The 13,302-nt window shown below is 45.3% G+C and overlaps 1 protein-coding gene across 3 annotated transcripts in view; it reads left to right on the top strand.

Moving 5' to 3' along the window:
- The window catches only part of edc3 (enhancer of mRNA decapping 3 homolog (S. cerevisiae)), a 109,689-nt gene that overhangs the window by 85,700 nt on the left and 10,687 nt on the right, over positions 1 to 13,302 (top strand). For all 3 annotated transcript variants that reach the window (XM_085972269.1, XM_085972268.1, XM_085972270.1), the window contains exon 5: positions 11,794 to 11,947. In XM_085972269.1, the coding sequence (XP_085828395.1) occupies positions 11,794 to 11,947 (154 nt within the window). The remainder of the gene's footprint in view (positions 1 to 11,793; positions 11,948 to 13,302) is intronic.

Genomic DNA, 13,302 nt, shown 5'->3' with positions numbered 1-13,302 from the left:
GGGTCAAGATGGCCTGTTTAATTTGTTATCCCTGATGTACTTTGAAGATGTCAGGGGGGATTTGCATTGTTTTTCTGCTTGGAGGAGGAATAATAAACGGACGTATATACACTCTTGCTTTCACAGCCTTGGGATATAAAACGTACTTTGCACTTCTGTGTAACTATGCATGACAACATTCCTACCTACGTTGGTGTGATTTTTGCCTCTACTAATTAGCTGTACGACTGCAATCTGACATGGAGCGAGAGCGGCACTGACACGTTGCACTGTACCCTTCTCGTGATGCATCCTTATGCCAGTCGCTGAGGGAAAAACATAGCTTTGCACCCAAATACAGACATTACTGTTGAGCGATCCCACTGATAAATAAACATTCCGGTTTGGATTTTAGAAAAATATTTGAATCTAAAGTTCAAAACCAGTGCCAAATCCCTGGCATGTAGCATAGTCTTCCTGAGCTGGCTAGCCAATAAAGCTGCATGCAACCCCAGGAGCACGTTTTCATCCAAGAAATACTAGCCAATATGGCACTGCTCCTGTACAAATATGCCTATGTCAAAGTGTACATAACCTCAGCAAATATTGATTTAAACATTGCCCCTGCCTTCTCCTATTTTTTTAGGAAAGCATTTTGATGTTGAAAGATTTTGTGACGGTGAATGTTTACCTAAGGGGCGGATTGGTCCCCCTCTTTGCTGTTCTGTGCTGGCTACATTTAGTGGACCCGCAGTCTGCGAGATTTACTCCTACTGTCTGTGTATTTTTAGAATGTGCTCCTTTCAATAATTACCGTCAGAAAATTCCAATGACTGAGACAAATCTAGTCTAATTGTATAACCATTATTTTTTGGATTTAGTTTGTCAAGTTGGAACGGGCTGCTTGTTCAATGTTGAACTGCCAAATCTGGGAAATGTTTTTAAATTGTGCATTTTTTTTTTTCTTTCAGGACCTTTTAGAAATGAGCTGAGAGATAGAAATAAATAGCACCTTTATCCAGCGAACACTGGTTCATTATGCCGAAACTGTGCAATTGCTGTAATGCAGTGAGAAAGTTGTATGCACCTGTGGCCTCATTTATTATTTATTTATTTATTTATTCACGGGATGTGGGCGTCGCTGGCAAGGCCAACATTTATTGCCCACCCCTAATTGCCCTGGAGAAAGTGGTGGTGAGCCGCCGCCTTGAACCGCTGCAGTCCGTGTGGTGAAGGTACCCCCCACAGTGCTGTTAGGGAGGGAGTTCCAGGATTTTGACCCAGCGACGATCAAGGAATGGCGATATATTTCCAAGTCGGAATGGGGTGTGACTTGGAGGGGAACTTGGAGGTGGTGGTGGTCCCATGCGCCATGTCAGGTTCACAATACGTTGACAGACTTCACAGCTCCATTGTAAATAGTAACCTACCAAATTAGAGTCTGGATATATTCATAAATAATATAACATTTTAAATATGCATTGAATTTGCATGTTACGGAATCCTTTCCACTGTTTTGACACGTGTCTCTTAACTAACAGAACGTGCCACAGCTTTAATCAAAGTGCTCCAAATTTACTAAAAAAGTCTATTTCTCAAAATCCTTGTTCTAAAAGGCATATCATTGATGACATCAGCAGTAAGCTGCGAGTTACATTTGCGAGGTAGCCTTGCATAACTCAAAGGATGAGTTTTCGGACCCACTTCCCATCACATTTGATCAGTATTATAAATTTAGCACCTTGACTGGATTAAACCTGGCTTAAAATGATGAATATAATTAAAATTTGCTGTTGTCTTCCCATTATTTCATAATGGAGGCCACGGAAGGCATCTCTTCTAAAGTAGCCTTGTGTAGTTAATTGCATTTCAATTTGAAGACCGAGGTCCTTTCAGCCACTCGGCCTTTTTGACCTAAGAGTGGACAAATTATGCTCCCTTATAAATCCTTGATAAGAGCATTGCATAGAAACATAGAAGATAGGAGTAGGCCATTCGGCCCCTCAAGCCTGCTCCGCCATTTAATGAGATCATGGCTGATCATCCAAATTCAGTACCCTGTCCCTGCCTTCTCCCCATATCCCTTTAGCCTTAAGAAATATATCCAACTCCTTCTTGAATATATTTAATAAGTTGGCCTCAACTGCCTTCTGTTTCTATGTTTCTAAACCGAGGTCCTGTCTGCCCCCTCGGGTGAACATAAAAGATCTCCTGGCACTAGTCGAAGAAGTGCAGGGGAGTTCTCTCCAGTGTCTGGGCCAACATCCCTCGACCAACACCGTAACAAAAAATAGATGATCTGGCTACCATGCTTCCTACATTGCAACGGTACTTCATTGGTTGTAATGTGCATTGGGACCTCCTGAGGTCTTGAAAGATGCTATACAAATGCAAGTCTTAGTTTACTATTCTTGAGGGGAGCAGGGATACCTTTCCACAAATTAGCATCGCCGTTGTCGCTCTGGAGATGGCCAAAATGCCAGCAGGGTTTTGTTCTCCAATACTATTTTTGAACACTGCAAGAGTTTTCTCGCAGCGGCGCTCAATTCTCACACCGCGATAGGGTGGAAATGTTCTCCCGGACGAATGGGTGAGTTTTGGTCATTGTGATTTCAGCAGAATGGTGGATGGGGCCTCGGCAAGTTACCTGACAGGCCAATAGGATGTATGAAGCAATCATTCATTGAGACACTGCAGCAGAAGGCGCGAGGGCCATGTTAAAACAATTAATTGCACCTGCCACACCCCACACAGGCTGTTCAAATTCCACCTCTCGCTGTCCGACAGGTGCTGCAGGAGTGCATAGTTACTCGCATTCTAGTCCTTCCCTTGCTTCCGGGCCCTACTGGACAGGGATCTGGGAGGCACTCGCAAGCCCTTAGGGGCTCCTCGCTAAGGCACGAACACCTGTGGGTGCAAGCTGACTGAATACAGCCCATTTGCACTGCAGCAGCTCCCCCGCCCCACCACAAACATGTGCATGCATAATACCTATCATCGGCCAATCTGAACAGGTTATACCACACCATCTGGGCTGGCATCCTGCCATCACACTCTACCGACTGGGGATCTGGACTGCTTTGAGACAGAGGAAGGGAACCCCCGATTAGTTGATAAACCCCAAAAGCTGGCTGCTCCGTGTGATTGCCTCCAAGATCATGGCCCCGTGCCAGCAAGTGGCGGTGCTTCTATATTTTACAGCTGCCTGTGATTGATTGCATTGCTTAATTGCATAACTCTGCAAAGTTCTTTGTGAATGAAAGGCAACATGACTGAATCACTTCTCTATACCTTTTATATATAAAAAAAGAAGCCTTGTACCTTTTTTATTTTCTAAACAAACGCAGCATTGTCTGTATGCCATTGAATTGCGTGTGAGGCATCCTTTGGAATGGGTCTCAAGAGCGCCAACTACCTTGAATTCTGAATGCAACAAATTAGTTTTGGCTTTAATTCTAGAAAACCAGTTCTTGGCTTGCTTGATTGGGCAGCACGTTATATAAAGCGAACGCAACGCTTCCAAACCTTTGGAACGCAAAAGTAAAATTGTCAAAACGACTCGGTTGTCAAGTTCTCGCAGGAATAAGCACATTTTGATCATGTTTCCACAGTTCCGAATGGGCACAGCCTAGTTGGGATTTAAATTGCCGGGCCGTGTTGCTGTTCTGAAAAGGGAAGGCCCAGTAGCCATTTGTGGAGGGAGAAACGGGAGTTAACGTTTCAGGTCGATTTATTCTTGCTCTGCTTTGATTCAGGAGATGCGCATTTTCAACCTAACCTTGTGTTTGTTTTTTGCTGCAGTGCAGTCCTTTCAGGTTTTGGATCAGTTGCTTGGATGGACTGAGCCACATGTCAAGGTTTCAAGTAGTGCCAAGTAAAAGCAGTTGGAATTTTTTTTTAACATAGCCTTTGTTCCATTCAACAGCAGGGGTATTGTTTCACTAAGTGCCCCTTATTACATATGATCTCGATGTGGCAGGGTTGCTTTGTTTAGTATGTGGCCAGTATCCATTTCTCCCAGCCCGCTATGTCAAAACTATATTCAGATCGAAACATCATCTTACACCGTTGTTGGGTTAGCACAGCCAGTTCTTTTTTTGCTGATTTTCAATATTCTAAAAGCGCAGTGCACGAGAAGACTGTTGCAGCAGCCCACTTTAACTGTTTGTGCGCTAAAGGCGCACTGTTCCGTTTCCTGGCCTGGATGTTCTGCCTTAATCCGCAGAGTGAGGTAAGAAATAATGGGCATTGCTCTCGAAGCTGGCACAGCAAACGTAAAAGCACCTGAGGTCCGAAATCATCAGCTATACTAGTTCACCTACAAATAGTAATTACGATTTACATGCCGTGGCATTGTATTTTGCAGATTATAGATTCAGTTTCTTTGTGCTGCGAATTATTCTAAGTTTGCGGAGATGGAGATAAATGGCATTTTTGCAGGTGTAGTTTGACCTACAGAATAGAAAGTGTGTGTGTGTTACATAAGTGTCAGTCATGGTTCAGTTGGTAGCACTCTTGCCTCCGAGTCAGAAGGTTGTGGGTTCAAGTCCCACTCCACAGACTTGAGCACAAAAATCTAGGCTGACACTCCCAGTGCAGTACTGAGGGAGGGTGCCGCCTTTCAGATGAGACGGTAAACCGAGGCCCCGTCCGCCCCCTCGGGTGGATGTAAGAGATCCCATGGCACTATTTCGAAGAGGAGTAGGGGAGTTCTCCCCGGTGTTCTAGCCTATATTTATCCCTCAATCAACATCACTAAAAAACAGATAATCTGGTCCTTATCCCATTGCTTTTTGCGGGAGCTTGCTGTGCGCAAATTGGCTGCCGCGTTTCCTACATTACAACAATGACTACATTTCCAAAAGTGCTTTGGGGCGACCGATGGTTGTGAAAGGCGCTATAGAAATGCATGTCTTTCTTTCAACTTCCGAGTTCGTTCCATTGATTTTTGAAATTTGTGCTCCCATAAAGGGGAAAAGTTCGGAGAATTCCAGGACCGATACAAAACCATTTTAGAAAAACAGATTTTGAGATGCCGGGTGTCACTGTATCATATAGTTTGCTGTAAGCAGGTATTCCCCACTCTGCTGATCTTTCACCTTGTCACGGGCTAGTTAGTAGTTACAGTACTGGTGTGACAGAAACTGTCAGAAAATCTGTTTGACTTTTTCTCAAGGGAAAGCATCCGTGCCAACTACTGTTGCGTGTTAAGTAGCACTGTTTCTTGGCAACCCATAGTTTACAAAATTGTGTATTTTGGGCTTAAATAAACAGTAGCAGTTTCCTCATTCTTCTTGTTTTGTTGCCATGTAATTGGTATGTGCTGAGTCCGAGCTACTCGTTCAGAATTTCTCAAGTGCCGTGCAAGCAGACTCTGGCAGAAAGCATAAACTCACCTGACTGACGGCCGCATTTTTGTTGTATTTAAGTATATATGTATGTATCGGGAGCCACCTGATTGTTTCGGTCCCTAAAGGCTTAATACTCTTAAGTGAAGTGCTATCATCTCTTGGGTTTCTTTTGTAAATCCCAGAACCTGTTGAAAAGTACAAGTTGCCATGGCAGAGTGTATCCAAAGAGAAAGAAAGGACATGGTATCGTGTTATAGGGGTGGGGGGGTGCTGGTTACAGGGTGCATTAGTGCTATTGAAGTTAATGGGATCTGACTGTTGGCTGTTACATCAAAGGATGTTCTTTAACAAGTCCTTTTCAAAAGCACTTCTCGGGTATTCATGATTATTGGTTATTAAGTACTGTTGAAATCCATAAGCTCCAGCCTACCCAATGGCTCAGTTGGTTAATCGCTGAGTGGCTGAGCCAAACGACCAGCAAGGTTTGAATTTTGGTCAGTGGTGACTTAGCTGGTCTGAGGTGAGGCAGTAATTGCAGCCAGTGCCTACATTGGTGAGGGGAGAAATCGACCAGAGTTGCCACTCCTGGGCACTATTGAGCAACCCTCGCCGGAGGTCCACGTGTTCTGTTGGTTCAGGGCCAGGATTGTGATCACTGTGGTGCTGCCTCTCCCAGTTGAATAGGCCTGCCATCACCCGTTGCCTGGATTTGCAGGTGAAGCGCCGTTACCCGAGTCAAGTACTTGATGAGCACCCTATGCCCTGTAGAGCTGTACCTTCACAAGGAGTCAACGCGTTCAGGCGAATGGCAGGGAGTAAGGGATAGACCGAGTAATTGCAGGCCAGTCAGCCTAACCTCGGTGGTGGGAAAATTATTGGGAAAAATTTCTGAGGGACAGGAGAAATCTTCATTTAGAAAGACACGGATTAATCAGCGACAGTCACATGGATTTGTTACGGGAAGGTTGTGTCTGACTAACTTGAGTTAATTTTTTGAGGAGGTAACAAGGAGGGTCGATGAGGGTGCAGTGCGTTTGATGTAGTCTATATGGATTTTAGCAAGGCTTTTGATAAGGTCCCACATGAAAGTAAAAGCCCATGGGATCCAAGGCAAAGTGGCAAGTTGGATCCAAAATTGGCTGAGGCAGGAAACAAAGGGTAATAGTTGAAGGGTGTTTTTGTGACTGGAAGGCTGTTTCCAGTGGGGTTCCGCAGGGCTCGGTACCGGGTCCTTTGCCTTTTGTGGTACATATCAATGATTTGGACTTGAATGTAGGACGTATGATTAAGAAGTTTGCAGATGGTGCAAAAATTGGCAGTGTGATTGATAATGAAGAAGAAAGCTGTAGACGACAGGAATATATCAATGAACTGGTCAGGTGGGCAGAGCAGTGGCAAATGGAATTCAATCTGGAGAAGTGAGAGGTAATGCATTTGGGGAGGGCTAACAAGACAAGGGAATACACTATAATGGTAGGACACTGAAGTGCAGAAGATCAGAGGGAGCTTGGAGTGCATGTCCACAGACCCCTGAAGGTAGCAGGACAGGTAGATAAGGTGGTTAAGAAGGTATACGGGACACTTGCCTTTATTAGCCGAGGCATAGAATATAAGAGCAGGGAGGTTATGCTTGAACTGTATAAAACACTAGTTAGGCTACAGCTAGAGTGCGGTGTACAGTTCTGGTCACCACATTACACTAGATTGCACTAGAGAGGGTGCAGAGGGGATTTACGAGGATGTTGCCTGGGCTGGGGAATTTTAGCTATGAGAAAAGATTGGATAGGCTGGGGTTGTTTTCTTTGGAACAGAGGAGGCTGAGGGGAGACTTAATTGAGGTGCATAAAATTATGAGGGGCCTAGATAGAGTGGATAGGAAGGACCTATTTCCCTTAGCAGAGGGGTCACCCAGGGGGCATAGATTTAAAGTAATTGGTCGGAGGTTTAGAGGGGGTTTGAGGAGAAATGTTTTCCCCGAGGGTGGTGGGGGTCTGGAACTCACTGCCTGAAAGGGTGGTAGAGACAGAGACCTTCATCACATTTAAAAAGTACTTGGATATGCCCTTGAAGTGCCGTAACATACAGGGCTACGGACCAAGAGCTGGAAAGTGGGATTAGGGTGGAGAGCTCTTTGTCGGCCGGCACGGACACGATGGGCCGAGTGGCCTCCTCCTGTGCTGTAAATTTCTGTGATGATTCTATGAACCTGACAGAAAATCAAAGGTGGGAGAAGGATTTAAAAAAAAAAAAATCCAATTCCTATAGTAAGATTTTTAAATTGCATAGCAAGAATAACTTAAGCATTTAACATGCTTGTAAACTTTACTGCAAGTCTTTGAAAAGACTACATAAAGCTACTACAAGCATGTGTCACTTGCAACTGTGACACATCGATATAATTATACTCTGTGCTATCTTTCATTTGGCAAGATCATCAAAATCTTCTGGGTTATGGAGTTTCACACCCAAGCACTTGCTGGCAGCCATTGCAGAATGTGTTCGCCAGGCCAAGTATCCCTGCCATTTTTATCCTTCTCCCCCCCCCCACAAAAAACAGGCTCTCGCAGAAGTGAGAGAAAGAAAAACTTGCATTTATATAGCGCCTTTCACAACCACCGGACGTCCCAAAGCGCTTTACAGCCAATGAAGTACTTTTTGAAGTGTAGACACTTGTAATGTGAGAAACACAGCAAGCTCCCACAAAACAGCAATGTGATGATGACCAGATCATCAGTTTTTTAGTGATCTTGATTGAGGGAAAAATATTGGCCAGGACACCGAGGATAACTCCCCTGCTCCTCTTCGAAATAGTGCCATGGGATCTTTTACGTCCACCTGAGAGAGCAGATTAAAGTCTCATCCGAAAGACGACCCCTCTGATAGTGCGGCGCTCCCTCAGCACTGCACTGGGAGCGTCGGCCTGGATTTTTGTGCTGAAGTCTCTGGAGCGGGGACTTGAACCCACAACCGTCTGAAGTTGTCCATGGAGGATAATCAAGCGACATGAGCTGTGAGCCTGGAATTCAAACCCTGGCTTTCTGAATGAGTGCCCCTGGTCATATCGTTTGAGTTACCCAACAGTCGGAGACTGTAAGGACAGTCCTGTCGGAATCTGACACGTTTTCCAGATTTTAGCTGTTTTGTGGAAGCTAATGTTCTTTCTCAGACGCACACACTAGGAAATGTATGATCACCACCTCTACCATAGTGTAAAAATTGGTGTGGAAAATTCAGCAGTTTTTTTTTATAGACTCCTTAGTATTTTAGCACAATGAATTCCTCAACAAAGCTTTTGGTCACAGTGCAACACAGTTAGCAACTCACCGTCACTTTTCACCCATTGCAAAGTTTTGACATAACCAATAAAGTTTAACATCGAACCGTGGGCTTCAGAAAGACACACTGCAAATAATTACGGGGGCTGTAGTCCCCACAACGGAGCACTCCTGTGAAGCAGTTAAGGCTATAAGCCTTTTGAGAAATGCATTCCAACAATGTGCTGTTTTTGTTGTAATTCCCTCTAATTCTTCTTGGAAATTATTATTTCCTCTCGCGTCAATCCACCCTCCCCGGCCAGCAGCGCCTGCTTGGGGACCTGCTTCTGTGCCCAGCTGTTTCCATGCCCAACAAGATCTATTCGTTCTCCTGCCATCTATGTGGAATACCTCTTAGCCTCTCTGCTTGGCTGCGGAGCGGTGGTCACTTCACTGCGAGGATTGAGCAGACAGCAACCCATGTACTGCCTATCCGTGGCATTGCAGCACCTATTTCCTCTATTGTTCCAATGTTTAAAAAAAAAAAGACTTGCATTTATATAGCGCCTTTCATGGCCACCCGGACGTCACAAAGCGCTCTGCAGGCAATGAAGTACTTTTGAAGTGTAGTTGCTGTTGTAGGAAACACGGCAGCCAATTTGCGCACACCAAGTTCCCACAAACAGCAATGTGATAATGACCAGATAATCTGTTTTTTAGTGATCACAGAATCACAGAAACGCCACAGTGCAGATAGAGGCCATTTCGGCCCATCGAGCCTGCACCGACACATATCCCACCCGATCCCCGTAACCCCACGTATTTAATCCCCCTAACACTAAGGGTCAATTTATGATAGCCAATCAACCTAACCCGCACATCTTTGGACTGTGGGAGGAAACCGGAGCACCCGGAGGAAACCCACGCAAACACGGGGAGAATGTGCAAACTCCACACAGACAGTCGCCCGAGGCCGGATTCGAACCCGGGTCCCTGGCGCTGTGAGGCAACAGTGCTAACAGTGATGTTGATTGATGGATAAATATTGGCCAGGGCACCGGGGAGAACTCCCCATCTCCTCTTCGAAATAGTGCCGTGGGATCTTTTACGTCCACCTGAGGGGACAGACACGACCTCGGTTTAACGTCTCATCCGAAAGACGGCACCTCCGACAGTGCGGCACTCCTTCAGCACTGCACTGGGAGTGTCAGCCGAGATTTTTGTGCTCAAGTCTCTGGAGTTTTTGTCATTGGATGTAACCCTTTTCTTCCCCATCTCCCCCTTCCACAGGATGGCTTCTATTTCTACAAATGCGAACCAGTGTCCTCCATCCCTGGCTCTATTGTATGCTGTCGCAAGGCGTGTAAAAGGTTTCAGCAGTATAGTTCTGTAATATGCAGTTTTCTCGCTCCGCTATATGCTCAGTTTATGTTACATTTGGATTTAATTTAAATTGCCAGGATTCCCCAGTGACTCACTCAGTTCTACAATTACATAACCACCTTTTTCTGCATTCCTAAAGAATATGCCTAGTTTTCATTGCAAGCAGCTGTTCATGGAGCAACTATAGTTTCAGGTGATGCACTTAAAGCTTTTTGGAGTCCAGCGTTTGTGTTCATCAGAGCCATTGCAAGTAGAATTGCAGTGAAGATTATTATCCTGGCCGATCAGGGTAGATTTGCTGTCTCTAAATTGCTCCTGCAATGTATATCTTAAGCTGGTTCTTAAGTTACCTTCTTCGGGTTGATCCTAACTCTCTGGCCAAGAGCATGGGTCGTTAGGTTGCACCTTCGTATTCAGCAACCAGGAGCTGCCCCGACTGCTGCTTGATGCACTTTTACTTTCTCTGACGTGGAAGTGGTTGCTCTCCATTGATCACCTCTCCAGGTGACTCATTTGAGTGAGATTTAATTATATTGGACATTCACTGTATCCAAACACTCCTGGACAGAACAAACATTGGCTGGCTGCCTTCCGTAAACAGAGTTTTGGCCAGTCCATCAGTCTGAGGCTCGACCATGCCCAGTTAATTTTGCATATAATGAAGTAAAAAAGAAAGACTTGCATTTATATAGTGCCTTTCACGACCTCAGGGCGTCCCAAAGCGCTTTACAGCCAATGAAGTACTTTATGAAGTGTCATCACTGTTGTAGGAAACGTGGCAGACAATTTGCACACAGCAAGCTCCCACAAACAGCAATGTGATGATGACCAAATCATTTGTTTGTGATGTTGATTGGGGGATAAAGATTGGCCAAGAAGTGGTGCAGTAACCGACATACTTGCACTAGTTAGGGCCATTTCAACTTCTGCAACTTCACGTAGCAGCACAATGGAACAGTGTCACTGGGTTTATCACGTACTGCTCTTATTGCCACTGAAGTGCACACCCACGTTACAGATTATTTACAAAAATACTCAACCGTTTCAGTGTTGACATGTGTCAACTTGAGGTGTAAGTGATACTTGCTTGAGACGGATGTGAAACATTTTTCATATCTCAGTCACGGCCCAGATATAACCCATTTGCAATTTAAAAAAAAAAAAATTCAGATTAGCGCCAGTAGCAGTGTGAAGACTGGTTAACAGCTTATTTTGAACTGAATGCCGCAAGTATGAAGAGGCTTAGAGAGTACATGCATACTTGTGCCCATCAGTTCAAAATAATCTGTTGACCAGTTAATGTGGACTCTGCCACGCATGATTTGCTGCATTTGCCTCCATACTTCACCCCAGAGCTCCTTTTCAATTACTACGGCTAGCATTTCTCGGGTGCCGTGCGGAGTTTAAAAAAAAATTAATTCCGGGATGTGGGCGTCATTGGCAAGGCTGGAATTTATTGCCCATCCCTAGTTGCCGCGACTGAGTGGCTTGCTAGGCCATTTGAGAGGACAGTTAAGAGCCAACCACATTGGTGTGGGACTGGAGCCACACGTAGGCCAGACCGGGTAAGGGTGGCAGATTTCCTTCTCTATTGGTGAAACAGTTGGGTTTTTATGACAGTCCGACAGCTTCATGGTCACCTTTACTGACTTTATAAATCAAATTCAAATTCTCTATAATTGGTTTTGAATTCGCGGTCTCTTTACCTTCAAGACCAGGTGGGGAGACGATTGGGGGGTGGTGGGGGGGAAATGAAGTGTCTTGTAGCATAGCTCCTGAATGTTTTCTCACATTTTACCAATGCGTTGTCTTCGCTTGCCTTACAGATTCAGGATTGGTTGTCCCCAGTATTTCTTACGACTTGCACAAGAAGCTGCTGGCAGCCACAGAAAGGCACGGCCTGTCGCTGGAGCGCAGACTGGAAATGACTGGCGTGTGTGCCAGCCAGATGACCCTCACGCTGCTTGGTGGGCCTAACAGGTACCTCTTGCGTTAATGTTTGTCACTTTTTGCCCCTTCTGTTTATATTTTAAAAAACGCTCTGTTTTATAAGGGGAATCAAACCCGCGACCTCTTCCACCTAGAAGGACGAGGGGCTGCAGGTGCATGGGAAAACCACCACCTCCAAGTTCCCCTCCAAGTCACACACCATCCCGACTGGGAAATATAATCGCCGTTCCTTCATCATCGCTGGGTCAAAATCCTGGAACTCCCTCCCTAACAGCACTGTGGGAGCACCTTCACCACACGGACTGCAGCGGTTCAAGAAGGCGGCTCACCACCACCTTCTCAAGGGGCAATTCGGGATGGGCAATAAATGCTGGCCTTGCCAGCGACGCCCAAATCCCATAAGCGCATTTAAAAAAAAAAAAAAAAAAAAAAAAAATGGGGAAGTGGAGATGAGGTAGAAAATCAGCCATGATCTTATTGAATGGCGGAGCAGGCTCGAGGGGCCGAATGGCTGACTCCTGCTCTTACTTCGTATGTTCTTATTATCTGGTGAGTTTCTCTGAGATTTTTAGGGTGGGGGGAGTGGAGCATTTTTTCCTACTATTGATTTGAACATAACGGCCCAGAAATTCGGGTCGGGGGCTTCCCGCGGGGTGCAAGCCCCCGACCTACACTTACCTAGCGCGCCGACAGTTGAAGCCTGGGCCTGCGTGGATTTCCTGTCAGTGGCCCGGTCCAGCTCCCGGCGCGCTGTGCTTGCGTGATCCAGCGGCGTACTTAGTGCGACGCATCGGCTGGGATCACGTGAGCACTGGGCAACCAATCGGAGGATGCAAAAGCCCATTCATGAGTTTGACAGTAAGAACTGTCAAACTCATGAAAACTCCGGGCGCCCAAAACAGTACTTAAACTTGAAATAAAAATTTTTCAAAATCACACTATTGAAATGAACTATAAATAACTTTAAATAACTATTTTAAACAATAATTTAAATTTTTGAAAAAAATAATTTTATAAAAAATCGGGGCTAAAAATACACTTACTTTACTGTAAAGTCTTTAAAAATAATAAACCTGTGGGGAGAAAAATTCTAATTTTAATTAATAGACCACTTACCTTTTAAAATTAAGTCCTTGCGTCTGCTTTTTTAAAGTGTAAAAAGTGGAGGCCTTCACGCACGGGCAAACCTGGAAAAAAAAAAGGAAGAACAACGCGCACGTGCAGACTCCTGCGCGCACGCATTCGACCTCTGAACCCCTTGGTTCAGAGGATCGGAAATGCCGGTTTCCCGCGCATGCGCTGTGCATGCAGAAAACCGGCAATTCCATCGGTCCCACGCGTGAGTACACGGTGCTTACTCGCGCGTTGGGACACTAATTTCTGGG

The sequence above is a fragment of the Somniosus microcephalus genome, chromosome 32 (assembly GCF_052327205.1).
Source record: "Somniosus microcephalus isolate GS21.2 chromosome 32, FLI_Smic_1.0, whole genome shotgun sequence".
NCBI lineage: Eukaryota > Metazoa > Chordata > Chondrichthyes > Squaliformes > Somniosidae > Somniosus > Somniosus microcephalus.
The sequence above is the reverse complement of the archived record's forward strand: the minus strand, read 5'-3'. Positions and strand labels throughout refer to the sequence as shown.